This window comes from Lupinus angustifolius, chromosome LG03, assembly GCF_001865875.1.
Source record: "Lupinus angustifolius cultivar Tanjil chromosome LG03, LupAngTanjil_v1.0, whole genome shotgun sequence".
Lineage (NCBI taxonomy): Eukaryota > Viridiplantae > Streptophyta > Magnoliopsida > Fabales > Fabaceae > Lupinus > Lupinus angustifolius.
The window spans coordinates 2,533,607-2,551,259 of NC_032011.1; the positions used below are offsets into that span (position 1 = coordinate 2,533,607).

Sequence of the window (17,653 nt, forward strand, 5' to 3'; positions counted from 1 at the left end):
TCTGTCATGTTGCAGAGGAGTCATCCAATCACCTATTCTTTGAGTGCAATTTTGCTATATTTCTATAGAATTGGCTTGGTAATTTCATTGGTTCTCCTCTGGACAGTTCTTCTATTTAGAGCCTTTTGATGGTGTGCCATACCAGTTGTAATCCACAATTGAAAGTGGTAGTTAACGCAAGCATAATCAATATAATCTCAACTATCTGCCACATTTTAAATTATCATGATGTAAAGAGATATTTTATTCTCATAAGTTTTCTTGCTCCATACTTGTTCAAGTCAACAAACTATATATAAACTCCACTATATATAAAAACAAGTATATCAACACTAATCCAAAGTATAGGACAAGTACGAAGAACCATTTTGAGTTTTTCCTGAACGTGGAGCATAAAGAAGCCTTGTGTTTCAATTAAGCAAATATGAAGGTGAGATATGATTTCACTTGATTTTTGTTCTGTTCTGTTTTGTTCTATAGATAAGTTTCTTAACATGCTGTGCACAAAATTCCAAATGATGCAGCAAAAGATAGTTATAAAGTTGCAAATGGGCTCTGATAGGTGCAGAAATAAGGCTCTCACAATTGCTGCTGAGATAAAAGGTAAATAACATATAAATACAGGCACACACGTATTATATAGTCACAAATTTGGTATATGTAATTATAATTGTTCTCCCGTTTGCAAGTTGAATTTTGGTAGAAAAAGAAAAGAAAAGGTTGAAGCCATGAAATATATTTGTAATATAACTCTTAAGAAGTCTTTTATTTTCTTTCCTTCTCCTCTAAAATCTAACACACAAACGAATCCTAAATCTTTAAGTGATATAATGCATATAAGGAAGCTAAAGTTCATATGTATTTAGTCCTAAAGTTTCATCCCACATATAACTATGCAAGTTGTTTGTTGGTTTAAGTAAATTAAGCTTGAATTTCTTAAGCATGAGTGTATGGATTTTATTTGTGTATATGGCAAAAATCATTTTCTAAGGTTTTACTTCCCCGATTGATTATACTATAAGAGATTAGTCTCTCAATTATAGTCTAAGAATATTCTAAAAAATCAAATAAAAGAAAAGCTATTTAACTTGTTCAACATACTAAACATAATACTTCACATAGTAAATATTGAGTCAGATTTATCCCTAGTATAAAAGAAGATATTATTTTTTTCTTTCAATTTTAAGGGTAAAAATATTTTTTAACTATAAATAGAGGGATATAAATATCATTACATATGATTTTTTCTTTGTTATTTTATAACGCTCTCCTGTCTAGAGTTTAATTCAGTCAATTTTACCATCATGTCACCAATTCTAAGGTTCTAACCTTGGTTCCAATAACAATTAAAAGCAATTTATATATAATTATTTGGACAATCATTTTGAGTGAAGCGATGACCGAAAATAACACACACAGGTGTGACTGCGGTGTCAATAGATGGTGATGGTGTGGTGGTGACCGGTGACAATGTAGACACGGTTTGTTTGGCTAACCGGCTGAGGAAGAAGTTCCGATCAATCATGGTTTTTAGTGTGGAAGAAGTGAAGAGTCCTACACCTGAAGAAAAGAAAAAACAAGAAGAAAAGAAAAAGGAAGAAGAAAAGAAAAAAGAAGAAGAGAAGAAAAAAGAAGAAGAAAAGAAAAAATTACAATGTTGTGCTTTGTGTCATTCACCACCATCATGTACTCAGTGTCATATTACTAGTTGCCAATGTAGGTATGACCCTTGCAACAAGTGCCATTGTCATAAGTGTGATGGACACTGTGCCCTAATATGTTACAAATGATACAGCACAGAGTGCAAGTGTTAGTGTGATCATCATCATGCTTGTTCCGAGTGCTAAGTGTGATGGAAATTAGGTCACTGCATGCTTTAAGTGATATAGCCCTAAGTGCCATGGTTGGTGTACTTTGTCCGGTAACCCTCCTTCACCACCACCGTGGTTTAATAGTGTCCTCCATGGTGCTCATGTCCTAGGTGTTATAATTCACCTTGCCCCCTTATTATTATTGGGTTGTTTATGATACATGCCTTAATGATTCTTGATCCATCATGGGATACTCCAATGGGGAGATAGTATCATTTTGTTATGATTTGTGTCACTCTTTCAATTCATAAGGTTGATAAAAAAATTAAGTTATAATTTAAGAGTATGCAAGAGTCAGTTTAGTTGGTAAAGTTGTGAGATAAAATGTAAATATCTGATTTAAACTCTAATAATAATGTGATTTCCTCAATCAACATGATTGATAAAAAATAAATTTAAACTATAATGTAAGAAAAAGTGATGAGCTTCAACTCAATGAACCGGTGAGCTAGCATTTGTTTAATTTATATAAACACTTTGCTTATTTGTGAAGTAAGGCTATATATACGTGGTCATTAGCCATTTAGCTTGTTCATGATTTAATAAGATGTTTGTAATATCATGTATCTCGTTTGTTCATGTTGGCATCCATATTATTCATTTTCAAGAGTTGACAATCAAAATTTGTCGTCATTTGGCTTGTTCATGATTTAATAAGATGTTTGTAATACCATGTATTAGTTTGTTCATATATTGGCTTCGATTTTTATTTAAATTTTCAAGAGTTGACTTTTCATACATTTCCCCTCTTCTTGAGAGAGATTATCACTTTGTATATGTTACTTCCACTTTCCATATCAATATAATAAAAACAAATGATGTTGCAAATATAAGCTCCACTAAAGAATATATAGGGAATTTACCGTATGAGTTAATCAATGAATTAATAAAAAAGTTAAAATAATTTTTTTTATAAGAATTTGAGTACAAAACCATATTAACTTTCATTAATAAAAAGGAAAAACAAAGGATTAAAACATAGTTGGATCATTACTCTCCATAGGGTTCATTTAAGGAGTAAAAGCACACCAAATTAGTTATGTTACCATTACTCTCTCACTCAACTAAAATAAAAAAACAACTAATTGGATCATCCATCCAATCCTCTCTATACCTATATTAACTTTTGAATCACTAGATTATATATATTATATTCACACATCCAGTCCATCACCATTAAAAACAAATATTTTTTTTATTGTTTAAAAGAAGTATTTTAGTTTATAATAATTTTTTATTGTAAAATTTGTTTTAGACATTGCTTTTCTCATCACACCTCATTGCAAACTAAACCTACTCAAAGTAGATAATAAAATTTTGATAATTTTCAGAATCTATTAAGCTTTGGGTTTAAGCTTCAAACAAATGCGCAGGGGTGATTGGGTATATATTAAATGCTACTAATTAAAAAGTGGGAAAAGTGGAAAACTATTTAATTTTTCCTCTAAGACACTTTGTGAGGAGTTTCTTTAGACACCAAATATGTCTATAAATTCATTATTTTTTTTTTCATATTCAAGATGCACTTGAGGCACACTTTAGTTGCGACACAATGGAAGCTAGAAAAAAATATATTGTATTGTAGTAGTTCTCACAACGAAACATACTCAAGGAATTACTGAGTGAGTTTTTCAGTAATTCTGAATACCGGGGAAAAGAATCATCTCTAGTATTATATGATTTTGACCCGCTACATACATGCTTAGTCCAAGAGGACAAATTCATGTAACCCACAAAACAACCTATCCTTTCATTGAATGGAAATCATGAAGTTGGCAAAATTTGAGAGATTGATTTTTATTAGAGAAGAGGAGTCTATCTACATTGTTACCAAGGTTACACTAATAAAAGAGGAGATGGACTTCATTGTGATCGAACTTTCCCTATTGGAAAGTGTAGTACTTTCATATTCACGAAATATTTTAAACCTATTTCATATGTTTGTAATTGATGAACAAATTTTGAATAAAAATTTATGCAACGTGTGACTTATTGAATGACACTACTTTAAGGAATGCCTAAGAACTTTTTCTCATAACCTAAATATATGCACTTTAATTATTCTGACCTTTTCAAAGTGTGTACACTCTTTTAAAAAAATGCAATTTGCTTTCTATTTTATTATATTTTTGACAAATTTAACTTATTTAATTGTGATACATTATACCCAATCATGGATTGTATTTGTCACACATGATGTCATACATTATTTGGTGTCTTTACATTTTTATACACTAATTAACAATGTATAACCTCCACTTGAACATAGTTTCGCCATCAGAGAGGATATGTTTGAATTGGGAGGGTATTTTTATTATCATTAGTCAAGGTCTTTATTTAATGACATTAATGTGCAATATGTATTTTGTATTGAATATTAAATAACACTAGTTTGGTGGAGTAAAATAAGCGTTATAATCAATTGATGGCGTTCGATGGCATTTTATTGTATGTGTAAATACAGTTAAAACTTCACAATTTTTATTTATGGTCTTTTGAAAATATATTTTAAGATTATTCTTCTCTATACAAGGACACATTTGGATACTTCCAAATTTTGAGACAATAATTTTGGTATCAACAAGTATGGTGGACCACTAGTACGAAACTCAAAAGTCTTGAATTGACTACAAACCGACTATTATTCGATTATAGTCTATAGCCAATTGCATAGGACGATTAAAGTAATACTCCAAAACAATATTTATGGTTATAATTATTCACAACCATAAATACATGCGTGTTTCATTTTACTAGCACAAGCAAAATATTTTTTCTGAACTAAAATATTTTTTATATAATTAATTAAGTTAAATACTTAAATAGTAGTATTATTAATATTGTATATATCAATAAGTCATGAATGTAATAGTATAAGACATCCTTAGATCTCTAGTATGATAAAAAAGTCAAAAATTTAATTTCCGAGAACATATACTTGTTGGGAGGAGCAATCTTGTACTACGAAAGAAATTAGTTTCTTACCCAAAAAGATGACGATATACTCTTTGTAGTACCAACAAAATATTGTATATTAAATAACACAATGTTATTAAATCAGTCATAATACTGATACAGTAACATATTGTTTCAATAATTAAATACAACAGTTAAATATATATATATACAATAAAATATCTTGTGGTATAAGGAGATAATGTATTTTCTCCAGCTATTTAAATCACGACATGTATCTTATTTAATTATTTTCTACAAAAATATTTTTAAAGCTAAACAAAATAATACATATGTCATACTTTTATTGTATAATATAAAGAGATACTTTATTTATATATATATAATACTAACATTAATATTTAAAAACTAAGAGAAAATATAATAAATATTTCTATTTAACATTTTATCATTTAAAATGAAAACTGAAATGTATGGTTGATTCAGTTTAAATGGAAATCGCTGTCATACTAATTTTGGCCAATTTTAATTGATTTGATTATTGTATCACATGATGATCGATTCACTGTTTTCCAATTGAATCAACGTACGGTTTTCATAAGTTGAATATGGAAGCTTAGACAATAAGTTCATATAAATATCTGTAGAGATATTGAAGTCCCTTGTATGACAAAATTATTTGTGCACAGAAAGAGTTAGTATTATCTAAATTGTAATTACATCATAAATCACTCATATTTTAGTAATCAAATTATTAAATAAAAGTAATATACATAAATAGTGCATAATAAATTGATAATGTAAAAAACTTTATAATCATAATATAAACATAGATATTAAACATGTTTTATATTTTAAAAGTCAATAAAAAGTTTATTTTGAAAAAGGGAATAAAGTGGGAGAGAAATAAAATGTAGTTATATAAAAAAATTTATTTTATCATATTCTCATATACCTAACTTCTAACTACTTGATATGCTTAAGTTGACTTTAATAAGAGAAGACTATTAGTACATATTAGTTTGAGGATTAAATATTTATAAACTAATATAGTAAAAAATTTATATGTTAACATTACATCACTGATATGTTAAATAATAAACAAAAATAAACAAAAGTATTAAACATGAATAATATATAATATATATACATCTAAAATACTAATAAAAGAATAGGCTAGATAGAGCAATCTGTAATGATTCTTAGCTGAGTGAGTGGTCTAGCATCATTTTTTGTACTTTGCCTAGAGCTAACTCTGATCACCACCCTCTGCTCCTCAGTGCCTCTGGTGCTACAAATATCAAGCATGCCTCTTTTAAGTTTCGTAAGATGTGGCTACTCCATCATGGCCTAAGAAAATTGATTAAGGACAATTGGTATACTAGGGTGGTTGGCTGCCCTATGTTTGTTCTCTCAAGGAAGTTAAAGAACTTAAAGTTGGAATAATGAGGTGTTTGGCAATATTCATCTTAGGGTGAAGACTTCTTTGGATCAGGTGAATAAAATTCAGCAATGCTTAAATCTCAGGGGTGATGATCTTGATCTCAGGGAGCAGGAAAATCTTGCTCATAAGGAGCTCCTGTGTGCTCTAACAATTGAAGAGGAATTATGAAAAGAAAAAGTTAGGATTAATTGGCATTCTAATTGTGATAGGAATACTTCCTATTTTCAAAAGTTAGCCAAAATAAGACATTCTACTAAGACCATGACCATGCTGAGGGAGGGGGACACAATCATGTTAGAGCAATCTGATATAGCTAATCATGCTCAATCTTACTTCTCAGAGTTGTATGCTTCAAATAATAACCCCCAACAAAATGACTTGATAAGTTCTGTGGTGCTCAAGTTGGTTTCTGAGGATCAAAACTACATGCTTACTAAGCTCCCTTTGCATGAAGAAATTAGAAATGTTGTTTGTGATATGAATGGTGATGGGGCTCGTGGTCCTGATGGATTTGGTGGCTGTTTCTTTCAAGAATTTTGGGATATAGTTGGTCTTGATGTGTGCAACTCAGTTTCTCAATTCTTTAATCAGGGCTGGATTTTGCCTAATATGAACTCCAACTCTATGGTTCTGATTCTTAAGTTCCCTGGAGCAGATAGGATTGAAGACTTTAGACCCATTGCCCTTGTCAATTTCCAATTGAAAGTGATTACAAAGGTCTTGACTGATAAGTTGGCTTCTATTGCTCCTAATATTATCTCAAAACAGCAAAGAGGCTTCATCAAAGGAAGGCATATTCAAGATTACATCCGCATTGCCTCTAAGGCTATCAATCTGTTAGATCATAAGGCTTTTGGGGGGAATATTGTTGTTAAGCTGGACATTAGGAAAGCCTTTGATACTATTGATTGGGGATTCTTGAGTAATACTCTTCAGGCCTTTAGTTTTGATGTCAAATTCATTGGTTGGATTAATACAATCTCGCACTCTGCTAAGATCTCAATTGTTGTTAATGGTCAAAATACTGGCTACTTTAGTTCTAAGATGGGTGTTAGGCAAGGAGACCCCCTTCCCCCCTTCTTTTCTGTCTAACTGAAGATGTTTTGAGCAGGAGCATATCTAAGTTGCACGCTGAGGGTAAAATTCATTCCATTTTTGGTCCTAGTCAGATCTCTACTCCTACTCATGTTTTATATGCTGATGATATTCTCATCTTTTGCAAGAGGATCAAGAGAGAAATTTTGGCATTAAATAAGCTTATTTTAAGCTATGCTCAAGCCTTTGGTCAACACATCAACCCAAGTAAGTGCAATTCTACACTACTAAAGCTACTCCAGCAAAAATTTCTACCATATCTACTTGGTTGGGTTTCTCTGTGGGCAGTCTCCCCTTTTCCTATTCGGGAGTTCCTATATTTAGAGGCAAGCCTAGGGCCATTCATCTTCAACCAATAGCTAATAGAATTGTGAACAAGCTGACAAAGTGGAAATGAGTCTCTCTTTCTACCATGGGCATGGTAGAACTTGTTAGGTCTATTATTCATAGCATGTTGACCTTTAGCTTTCATGTCTATTCTTGGCCCATCTCTCTGTTGAAATCTGTTGACAAGAGCATAAGAAACTTCATCTGGTCAGGTGATATAAACACCAAAAAGTTGGTAATAGTGGTTTGGCACAAAGTTTGCACCCCTACTAAGGAAGGAGGTATGAGTCTGAGGTCCATTGCTGAAATGAATCAAGCTGCTTTGCTCAAGCTAGCTTGGGAAATGAAATCTTCTTCTCAGGAGTGGGCATCTTTTTATAGAACTAGATTCTATAAAGCTGGAAATATGCAGACAAGCTATATTAAGTCTTCTATATGGCCTGGTATCAAAAGAGTTTGGAATGTGATCACTGATTACTTAATTTGGATTGTTGGTAATGGATCTAAAATCAACTACTGGTTAGATAATTTGCTAGGAAGTCCTATAGCTCAGACTCTAAACATTCCTCATCATCTTCACTCCTCCTTGATTACCAAGGTAGCAGATTTCATCAATGATCAACAGTGGACAATCCCTTCCTGGATGGCTACTTTGTATCCTACTATCCTCAAGTCAATTATCAAAATTCATGTTTCCAATAATAATCAGAATGATCAGATAGTTTGGATACATTGAAATGATGGTGGCCTTAGTATGAAGGATCCCTACAACTTCTTCAAGCCTAGTGCTAATCATATTAACTGGTGTAAGTCTATTTGGTCCATCTCTATTCCTCCCTCTAAATCTTTCATAATCTGGAGGTTATATAGTAACAAAATGCCTACTGATGTCAATCTTCAAAAAAAGGGTATTCATATGGCATATGCTTACTCTCTCTGTCATGTTGCAGAGGAGTCATCCAATCACCTATTCTTTGAGTGCAATTTTGCTATATTTCTATAGAATTGGCTTGGTAATTTCATTGGTTCTCCTCTGGACAGTTCTTCTATTTAGAGCCTTTTGATGGTGTGCCATACCAGTTGTAATCCACAATTGAAAGTGGTAGTTAACGCAAGCATAATCAATATAATCTCAACTATCTGCCACTGTAGAAACCAGAGAAGGTTTGAAGATACCACCATCAGGTTCATGCAAGCTTGTGACAAGATAAAGAAGGAAACTGCTCTCACTGGAAACCATTCTAGATTGGCTATAAAACCTTCTCTTTTTGAGTTTGGCATAATTAGAAGATTCCAGGTCACACCTCACTCCAACCCTGCTCCTGTTATAGCTGAAGTTAGGTGGCTTCCCCCCCTCAGGGGTGGATCAAAGTTAACTCATATGGTGTTGCTCATGGCTTTTCTGGTCATGCAGGTGGTGGTGGTATTTTTATAAACAACAAGGAGGACATGCTAGGGTATTTTGCTACTTATCTTAACATCCAAGACTCTCTATATGTTGAACTATTCACTACCATCATGGCCATTCAGATAGCTAACTCAAAGGACTAGAGGGCCATTTGGTTGGAATGTGATTTCAGTTTGGTGGTTGAAATTGTCAAGGGTAATATAGATCCTCCTTGGAAGCTTAGGAACTACTGAGAGCACTACAGGAGGATAATTCCATCCTTAAGGCTTAAAGTGTCTCATATTTTCAGAGAGAGGAATACTTGTGCTGATAAGCTAGCATTCTTTGGAGTTAGATCAAGAACCAACTCTTGATGGAATTTAGTTCCTCCATTTCTTTCCAATGAATTTAATAGTAATAGGTGTTTATTACCTAATTATAGGTTCAAAAATCTGTAATGGATTCCTCTGTTTTGTTCTTCTTGTTTGAAATATATCAGTGGGTGCTTTGACACCCTTGCCTAAAAAAAACATTACATCTATATTAAACTCATACCTTAAAACATCATTGATCTTTCCCTAAAAGTTATGAAGATGAATGAAACAATAGTTTCATAGTCATTAAACTCTAATTGTAATATCATCATCTTGTACTATTTTCTTTCCCCTTTGTCAATTATTGTACCTTCATCCAATAGTGACTAAGTAGCTAACAACTGCCCAAGATTGATACTAACAGATAAGTTTTTTGCTTATGTCTTTATCAGCCAGTCCAGCACATACTCATTCAAGTCAACAAATTATATATAAACTTCACTATAAATATAACTCATGTCCAAAGTATAGGACAATTACTTAGAATTGCTTTGAGTTTCTTTCTGAACGCAGGAGCATAAAGAAGCCTTGTATTTCAATTTAGCAAATATGAAGGTGAAATATAATCCCACTTGATGAGTTTTGTTATGTTTTGTTTTGTTTGCTAGATAAATTACTTAACATCTTATACACAAAATGCCAAATGATGCAGCAAAAGATTGTTATAAAGTTGCAAATGGACTGTGAAAAATGCAGAAACAAGGCCCTCAAAACTGCTGCTGAGATAAAAGGTATATATATAACGTATAAATACAGGCACACACGTATATATATACTCACAGATTTGATTTATGTAATTACAATTGATTTTTCAAGTATCGGTTCTCCGAATTGTTCATGGTCATATTTGGACAAACACTCTTTAATATATGTTTTTGCTTAGGGAAAAATTGTTTAGGTGATGTGATGCATATAAGAAAGATAAAGTTCATAAGTATTATTAAGTATTAAAGTTTCATCCTATATAAGTAGAGAATCATAGCCATTTAATTTGTTGGTTTAAGTAAATGGAACTTATTTTTCTTAAGTATGAATTTATAGATATTATGTTGTATTTATGTATATGGAAAAAATCATTATCGAAGGTTTTACTTAATTGATCATACTCCAAGAGAGTAAGTAGTCTTTCAACTGTTGTAGAGTATGAAAATACTCTAAAAATAAAATAATAAAATAATAAAATAATAAATTATTTAACCATTTCAACCTGCTAATTTGGTGATCTTTGATATAGTTAGAATCAACCCGGTATGACCAATGCTAAGGTTCAAACCTTGGTATTGGTACCAACAACAATAAGAAGCAATTTAAAATAATTTGGACAATCTTTTCAGTTGGAGTTTATAATCATCAATTTAAGAAATCCTTACAATAAATTAGATTTTAGGGTAGAATTAACTTTCTTGATGGTAGATTAAAACAAAACCTTTGTAGGATGGCAAAAATACTATAGTCCCAAAACTTGATAGTGCCAAAAAAGATTAGAATGAAACACAATTAGTCCAACATCTAATATTTTTCTAGAATAACAGAAAGTTAATTAATTACCATTTTGTGTCATTTAATGCTAGCATGCTAGTAACTTTTATTATCTTTACTTTGATTACATTTTAAGAGAAATTGAGAATAAAATTTTGAAATAACTATAATTTTTAAATTTGAACTTAAGTTATCTCATAATTCCTCATCTTTATTAAAATTCAAAATAAATAAAGAAACATATTTTTAATGCTTTACATTACAAATTAACCAATCATATTTTAAAAATGGTTTTCTAACTCATAAAATAATAATAAAATGACTATTTTAGTAGTCACGCTTGACATGAATCTAATTTCTTTTATCGGCAATTGTTAGTTGTCAGTATGTTAATATTTTTGTTGTAAGTGAGATTTCATCCTCAACATTTTTCACTCTCGCCAAACCATTTTATAATTCATTTTTTTATTGATGGTGGGACTCGAACTCATAACATTTTACATTCTATTTCTTACGCGCCATCCTGTTCAGGGCAGACATGAACCTAATTTGAAGCAGTAAAGTAAACTTTGTTAGCCTTGGAATTTTCCAAAACAACTATTGTAACTGTAGATAAGTGATAGACTCATGTAATGGATTATGAATAGTTCCCTTAAAAAAACATGCAATGAGTAGTTGAGAGCAATAACTTTTTGCAAGTAACATTCTCTCTACTGTAGTGTGATTCATAATTCATCATAATGAGTAATGACCAATATTAACACACACACAGGTGTAACAGCGGTGTCACTAGATGGGCCTGAAAAAGATCGTGTGGTTGTGACCGGTGACAATGTAGACACAGTTTGTTTGGCTAACCGGCTGAAGAAGAAGTTTCGCTCAATCATGGTTTTTAGTGTAGAAGAAGTGAAGATTCCTACACCTGAAGAGAAGAAAAAAGAAGAAGAAAAGAAAAAAGAAGAAGAAAAGAAAAAGGAAGATGAAAAGAAAAAGGAAGAAGAAAAGAAAAGGTTGCAATGTTGTGCTGCTTTGTGTCATTTACCACCATCATGTACCAAGTGCCATATTACTACTTGCCAAGGTAAGTGTAACCCTTGTTCCAAGTGCCAAAGTTCCAAGTGTAATGGACACTGTGTCCTAATATGTAAGTGTCAAAAACCAGAATGTAAGGGTAAGTGTGACCATCATGACCCTTGCTCTAAGTGCCAAAGTGCTAAGTGTGGTGGAAATTGTGTCACTATTGCATGCTTTAAGTGCAATAGCCCTAAGTGTCATGGTCAGTGTACTTTGTCTGGTAAGGCTGGATCTTCACCACCAAGCTTTAATCAGTGTCCTCCATGGTGTTCATGTCCTAGGTGCTATATACCCTATTATGCACCTTGTCCACCTTGTCCACCTTATTACTATAGGGTTGTTTATGATTCATGCCCTAATGATTCTTGCTCCATCATGTGATACTCCCCCTAGGGATAACATCACTTTGTTATAATTTGTGTAGCTCTTTCTATTGATATGATTGATAAAAAAATTTAAATTATACTTTAAGGGTGAGAACTACAAGAGTCAGCTTAGTTGGTAAAGTTGTAAAACATAAAGTATGACCATCTGAGTTTAAGCTCTAATAGTTTTACGATTTCCTCCCTGATCCATAAAAAACTTTGCAAAATATAAAATAGTTATGAGCCTCAACTCAATAATAAAATTTGTGATGGAGTGATTATAAGTTCAAATTATATAAACACTCCACTTGTAAGTGGAGTAAGGCTTTATGCCTACATTTGCCATTTGCCATTTGGTTTGTACATTGATTTAATAAGATGTTTGTAATACCATGTATTTGGTTTCTTCATGTTGGCTTTGATTTCATTTAAATTTTCAAGAGTTGACTTTCCATTTTCCCCTCTTGTTGAAAGAGATTATCACTTTGTATCATGTCAAGGAATCTAGTAAATGAGCTCCACTTAATTCATTTATATATGCATTGCCTTCCTATGTTGATAATGGATTTACTCATCTTTTTTAAGGCAACCTTTCCAACCCAATTAAGGGCTGCCAGTTTTTTCAGCCAACTTTGTTTACTTTTTTTTTGTGTGTGGACCAATCTAAATAAACTAAAGTTTCCTATATGACATAAACATATTCGCATATAAATTAGACTAATATTAATCTAAATAAACTAAAGTTTGTTATATTATAGTTGCATTGACCATTGAAATCACATTATCCCACAAATTTGATGTGTCTAATATTCACATTGACGTTATCATAATGGGCCATATCTCAACTACATCAAATTTAAAAACAAATTTTTAATCATACATTATTTTACATACAACAATTGTATGGCAATACACGGTTTACATCTATGAACTAGAATTTGGTTTGGCACATAGTTTCTATTACAATTATAGATAACTTGAAATATTAAATTCTAATTAACAATATGTTTGGTGATATGTATGTCTCAGTCCACAAAATGTATCAGTCAATGGTATATCATATGTGCTGCCAATACTTTCTTAGTTTTATTAAGATTCCACATCAATAGCACCCTTATACCCATTTTTTATTTCAAGTTTTTCTAATTTAAAATAAAAAAGGTTCCACATCTACATCCACTATTTATCGTTCAAATTTTAAGTGATACAAGTTAAATTTAACTAGTTAGCTTAACTATATAGCAGTAACAGTACTGCACAAATACACAATTAAGATGAAAGAAAAAGTTAAATGGAAGGAGTGCATATTGAAATGAGATCATATCCAGTACTGGACCCTCCAATCCAATATATATGAGGTTGAGAAAAATTTTAAAAATTTTAAAAAAATTTAATTTAAAAAGTAGTTGAAAATCTGGACCTATCAAATAAGTTTAGTGTCACGTGTCAAAATTTTTGCTAGTATATGTCCCTATAGGAAAGAGGGAAAAGGACCTTTGTAAATTAATTTTAATTACATTTTAGATGAGATCTATTTCAAAAATATATCTTATATATGTAGTAAATACAGATGCTTACTTATCTTAATACAAGTAGGTACTTGCATGAATGCAATGATTGAAATTGCAATAATATTTAAGTTGTGGAACCTGGTATTCAAGGCACATGTTATTTTCCAAAGTTATTAATCTCTCCTAAACAATTTAATATATAGTATATAATGCTCAACCGATTTTGATTTAGAAAAAGAAGAACATTGAATAGTAGCTACCAAATCAAAGTTTAGCTATGCCCCTAAGTGACCTGATTCCCCATCCAAGAGCCAGTGTTGACACTTGAAAGAGTCTCCAACTTAAGAACAGCACCAACTTAACTACTTTCTCATATCATTTTGTCTATCATGTAATCATATAAAAAAAATTGTACTACAAAGAATATTTTATCACTCTTTTTGATAAGGAACTAATCTCTTTCGGGGTACGTGATTGTTCATCGCAACAAGTGTTGTTCTTAGCCATTGAACATTTGATTTTTTGGTCATCCTAAGAATTTAATAGGATCTTACACTACTAGACTAATATATTGTTAGTAGTAATTATATGGATGGGGAACATGAAACAATTTCTAACTCAAATAAAGCAATTATAATACAATAACTTGCAAGCATTTCTTTGCTTTTTCCTATTATGGGGCAAAGCCATTGAACCAAAATTGTACAAATAGAAGAGACACTTACAAGGTGGAGAAGCTGGCCACACTTATTAGGAGCAAAATAAAAAATAGGAAATGCTATAATAAGTACTTTAAGAGCACTGTTTAAGGAAGAAACAACAAAAATCTTATCTTAAACAATAATAGTTTTTTTTTTTATATATGGAGAAGAGTTGAATTAGTTTTTCAATATTGTTTTCATTCTTTTGTATTCTTTAAATAATGTTGGACACATATAGTTAATGCAGTACATAAAAATTAAAAATAAACATGCAAATTATAGGAAGTGAAAGGGACTTCCTAGCAATTAGTCAGCAACATGATTTCCTTGACCGACAGAAAATGATTTATAACACTATTAAAGGGCAACGTTATTCTTGCCACTAATCAAAGCTTATTTGGGCCGATAAAGCTAGAGCCCAATCAACTTCCATGTTTCGTAGTTAAAGCTCAACTTTTTTATCATATGGAGTAGTGGTAACTGCCAAGTTCATATTGTTGATATAATCTCCATTAATAAATAGACAAATATTTAATTTTACTTGCATTTTTAAGAAATACAAAAAAAAATAACATTGAAAATCCAACTTCAGCATTTTTCCATATGTAAAACACAATATTTTCTAATACAAGCTCACTATTTTTGTTTTCAAATAAATTCCCTAAATATAGTTGTTAACATTTCTCTTGAAATTAAACTCCTACGATAGTAACTCAATTTTATGGAACTATGACACCTATTATTGTTGTGGATGCTGTAACTGGCAAGTACTGAATTGGGTCAACAATTTTACATAGTGTCGGGTGACAACGGATAAGAATCTGTTGTCCCAAACTGTGTCTCAAACCATATAAAAAATTAATGATATTAAAACAAAAATATAAAAAATAGTGACTTTTTAATTATTTAATTGACGTGATATGTTTTCATTTGTCCAAATAGACTATAGTTTGAGATAACAAATCTTTGTCGTAACAAATATTTGCTAAGTTAAATATTTTGCTTGCATTATGACAGGTTGCAGAACAATGAACCCTACCGCATGACACAGATTCGCTAGAAGGAACACCAACTTTAATCAAAGATTACAAATTACAACTCTTCACAATTTCTTCCTAGCTATCAAGTACACGTTCTTCCTAAATTCAATATGAGGTCCACATACCCCATAATAGCAAAACATTTCAGTTTAAACATACTAGACCCACAACATGCATCGTCCTTTCATATTGAAAACACTACTTGTTCCACCATAATATTCAAGCCCATATTTGAGTTTTATTATATATTTTTTGGAGTAGAGTTGATCTTGGATTATAACTATTGCAGTGTTTGGCTTAGTAATAATAGTTAACTAATTAATGCATGCAAGTTCCTAATCAGTTTACTGATCTTACTGCAATGGCTTCTAAAGCGAAACAATAGTAATACTACAATTGGTGTGTAGATCCTTGGTCGTGTATTTTAGATTCTTTGTGATTGTTGCTCTTGTTACTTTGTTCTTCTTGGGTTAGCACCTCTTGTGCTTGTAATCCAATTATCTTGCTTATAAAAAAAAAATAGTAATACTACAAAGTCAGTTTTTGAAATAGAATACAGTTAAAATTTGTGAAGATTTGAGAATGTTTTTTGTCCCTTTGATCAGCAAAAAAAACAAGATTTATTGATGCAGGAGTGCACCAGATTAAGAATACTTGCAAAAACTACTCTTTCATCTCGAACCCTAAAACTCATTATTACTTTATTTCTTAAACTCTTTATCCTAACCTTATAAGTCTGTATCTAGAGTTTATTTGTGCAATTTAGTGTAATGAGTTTAGTGTAACTTGTACTAGTAATAAATTTTCCCTATAAAAAAGTTCTGTAAAAATAGGGATCACATACACCCTTTACCATTTTCATCCTCTCACTTTCAATTTCTAGTTGTAGTTGAAAAGTTTATACACCAAAATAGTTTTAATTCCCTTACTAGATGTGTCTAATAATCGTCTTTTAATTAATCATTATCCCTTCAGTTTGTACTTAAAAAAGTTTACAGACCAAAGTAGAATTTATTCCCTTACTAGTAGTATCTAATCCTAGCCAAGTGTCTCAAATCTCTCTCTTTTTCAACCCATAATATTCATATTCATCTCTCTTTCCGTCATTCTCATTCTATATATTTCTTTCCCTACACATATTGCACATGCATATGTTCTATTATCTTCTTGATATCATTGAAACTTTATATTCTGTATGCTCTTTCAAAAAAGTACATGATAATATATATAATTCATAAGCCTTGAAGGTAAGCCTTAGTGGTCTAAACGCTATCTATGATGATTCTTTTCAAAGATACCAACCATATATAATTCTAGAACCCATCAATAGATATGAAGATATTTGCATCAATTATGGTGATGTTGCTTGGCTAAATTTCATTCAATTTCATACTTCTTCTCAACTTTTCCATAGAGAACCTTATAATGGCCAATCAAGGTGGGTATGTGGTACCCGAATTAATATACATATATGACCATAGATGAAAGAATCACCTTATACCCAAAAAGGAAAATTCAGAAGGTTCCAAAGATGTATAGTCTCCAATGGCAGACCATCATTGTCCATATTCTATGGCAGCATATAAAGTCTCTGATTCCCTGCCACTTTTGTGCTTAAGAGTGAAGACCATTTGAGTCTCTGATTTTTTTAGAATTAGTTTGAATTTTTTATTGTATATGATCTAATTGGTATATCAAAGTTTATTCTGATTTAGATATCAAAGATTGAATATTATATTTAACAATAGTATGTATTTATCATTATTTTTATTTTATATATATGTGCCTTTCAAAATTATCAAAGGAAGTTATTGTTGGTGTTAGGGGTGAGCAAGGGTTGGATAAAGTTTGTCAATTATCCGACCCTAAATGTTGATTGAGACATTTTTTGAACTGATATTATGTCTTAGACTTGAATCTAAGCTGACCCAAAATATTGATTGGTAAGCCTTTGAATCTGAATTCGATCTTAGACCCGAATAAATTTAATATATACCTCTTTTAGATAAATTCTTTTAATATTATTTATTATTATGAATATGTATGAGATATGAATGAAATATGTATAT

General features: G+C 31.2%; 1 protein-coding gene and 1 long non-coding RNA gene across 4 annotated transcripts; both read left to right on the forward strand.

Annotated features, from left to right (window-relative positions):
* LOC109343045 (keratin-associated protein 5-4-like) lies at positions 329-12,448 on the forward strand. 3 transcript variants are annotated; one of them, XM_019581160.1, is made up of 4 exons: positions 9,847-9,969; positions 10,067-10,145; positions 11,666-12,183; positions 12,217-12,447. In XM_019581160.1, the coding sequence occupies exons 1-4, from the start codon at positions 9,964-9,966 to the stop codon at positions 12,346-12,348; spliced, it is 735 nt and encodes a 244-aa protein (XP_019436705.1). In that variant the 5' UTR covers positions 9,847-9,963; the 3' UTR covers positions 12,349-12,447. The 3 variants fall into 3 exon arrangements, with proteins under 3 accessions (XP_019436704.1, XP_019436705.1, XP_019436703.1); XM_019581159.1 differs by lacking the exon at positions 9,847-9,969 and adding an exon at positions 329-430 and having other exon boundaries at positions 11,666-12,448; XM_019581158.1 differs by having other exon boundaries at positions 11,666-12,446.
* Positions 2,371-2,560, forward strand: LOC109343047. The gene is made up of 2 exons (XR_002107157.1): positions 2,371-2,420; positions 2,530-2,560. It is a non-coding gene; the product is annotated as an uncharacterized LOC109343047 (long non-coding RNA).

What these genes read in the sequence shown, in the direction of transcription:
- LOC109343045 (XM_019581159.1), top strand. An exon ending in AACTGCTGCTGAGATAAAAG is followed by an intron (nt 10,146 to 11,665) that starts GTATATATATAA and finishes ACACACACACAG; the next exon opens with GTGTAACAGCGGTGTCACTA.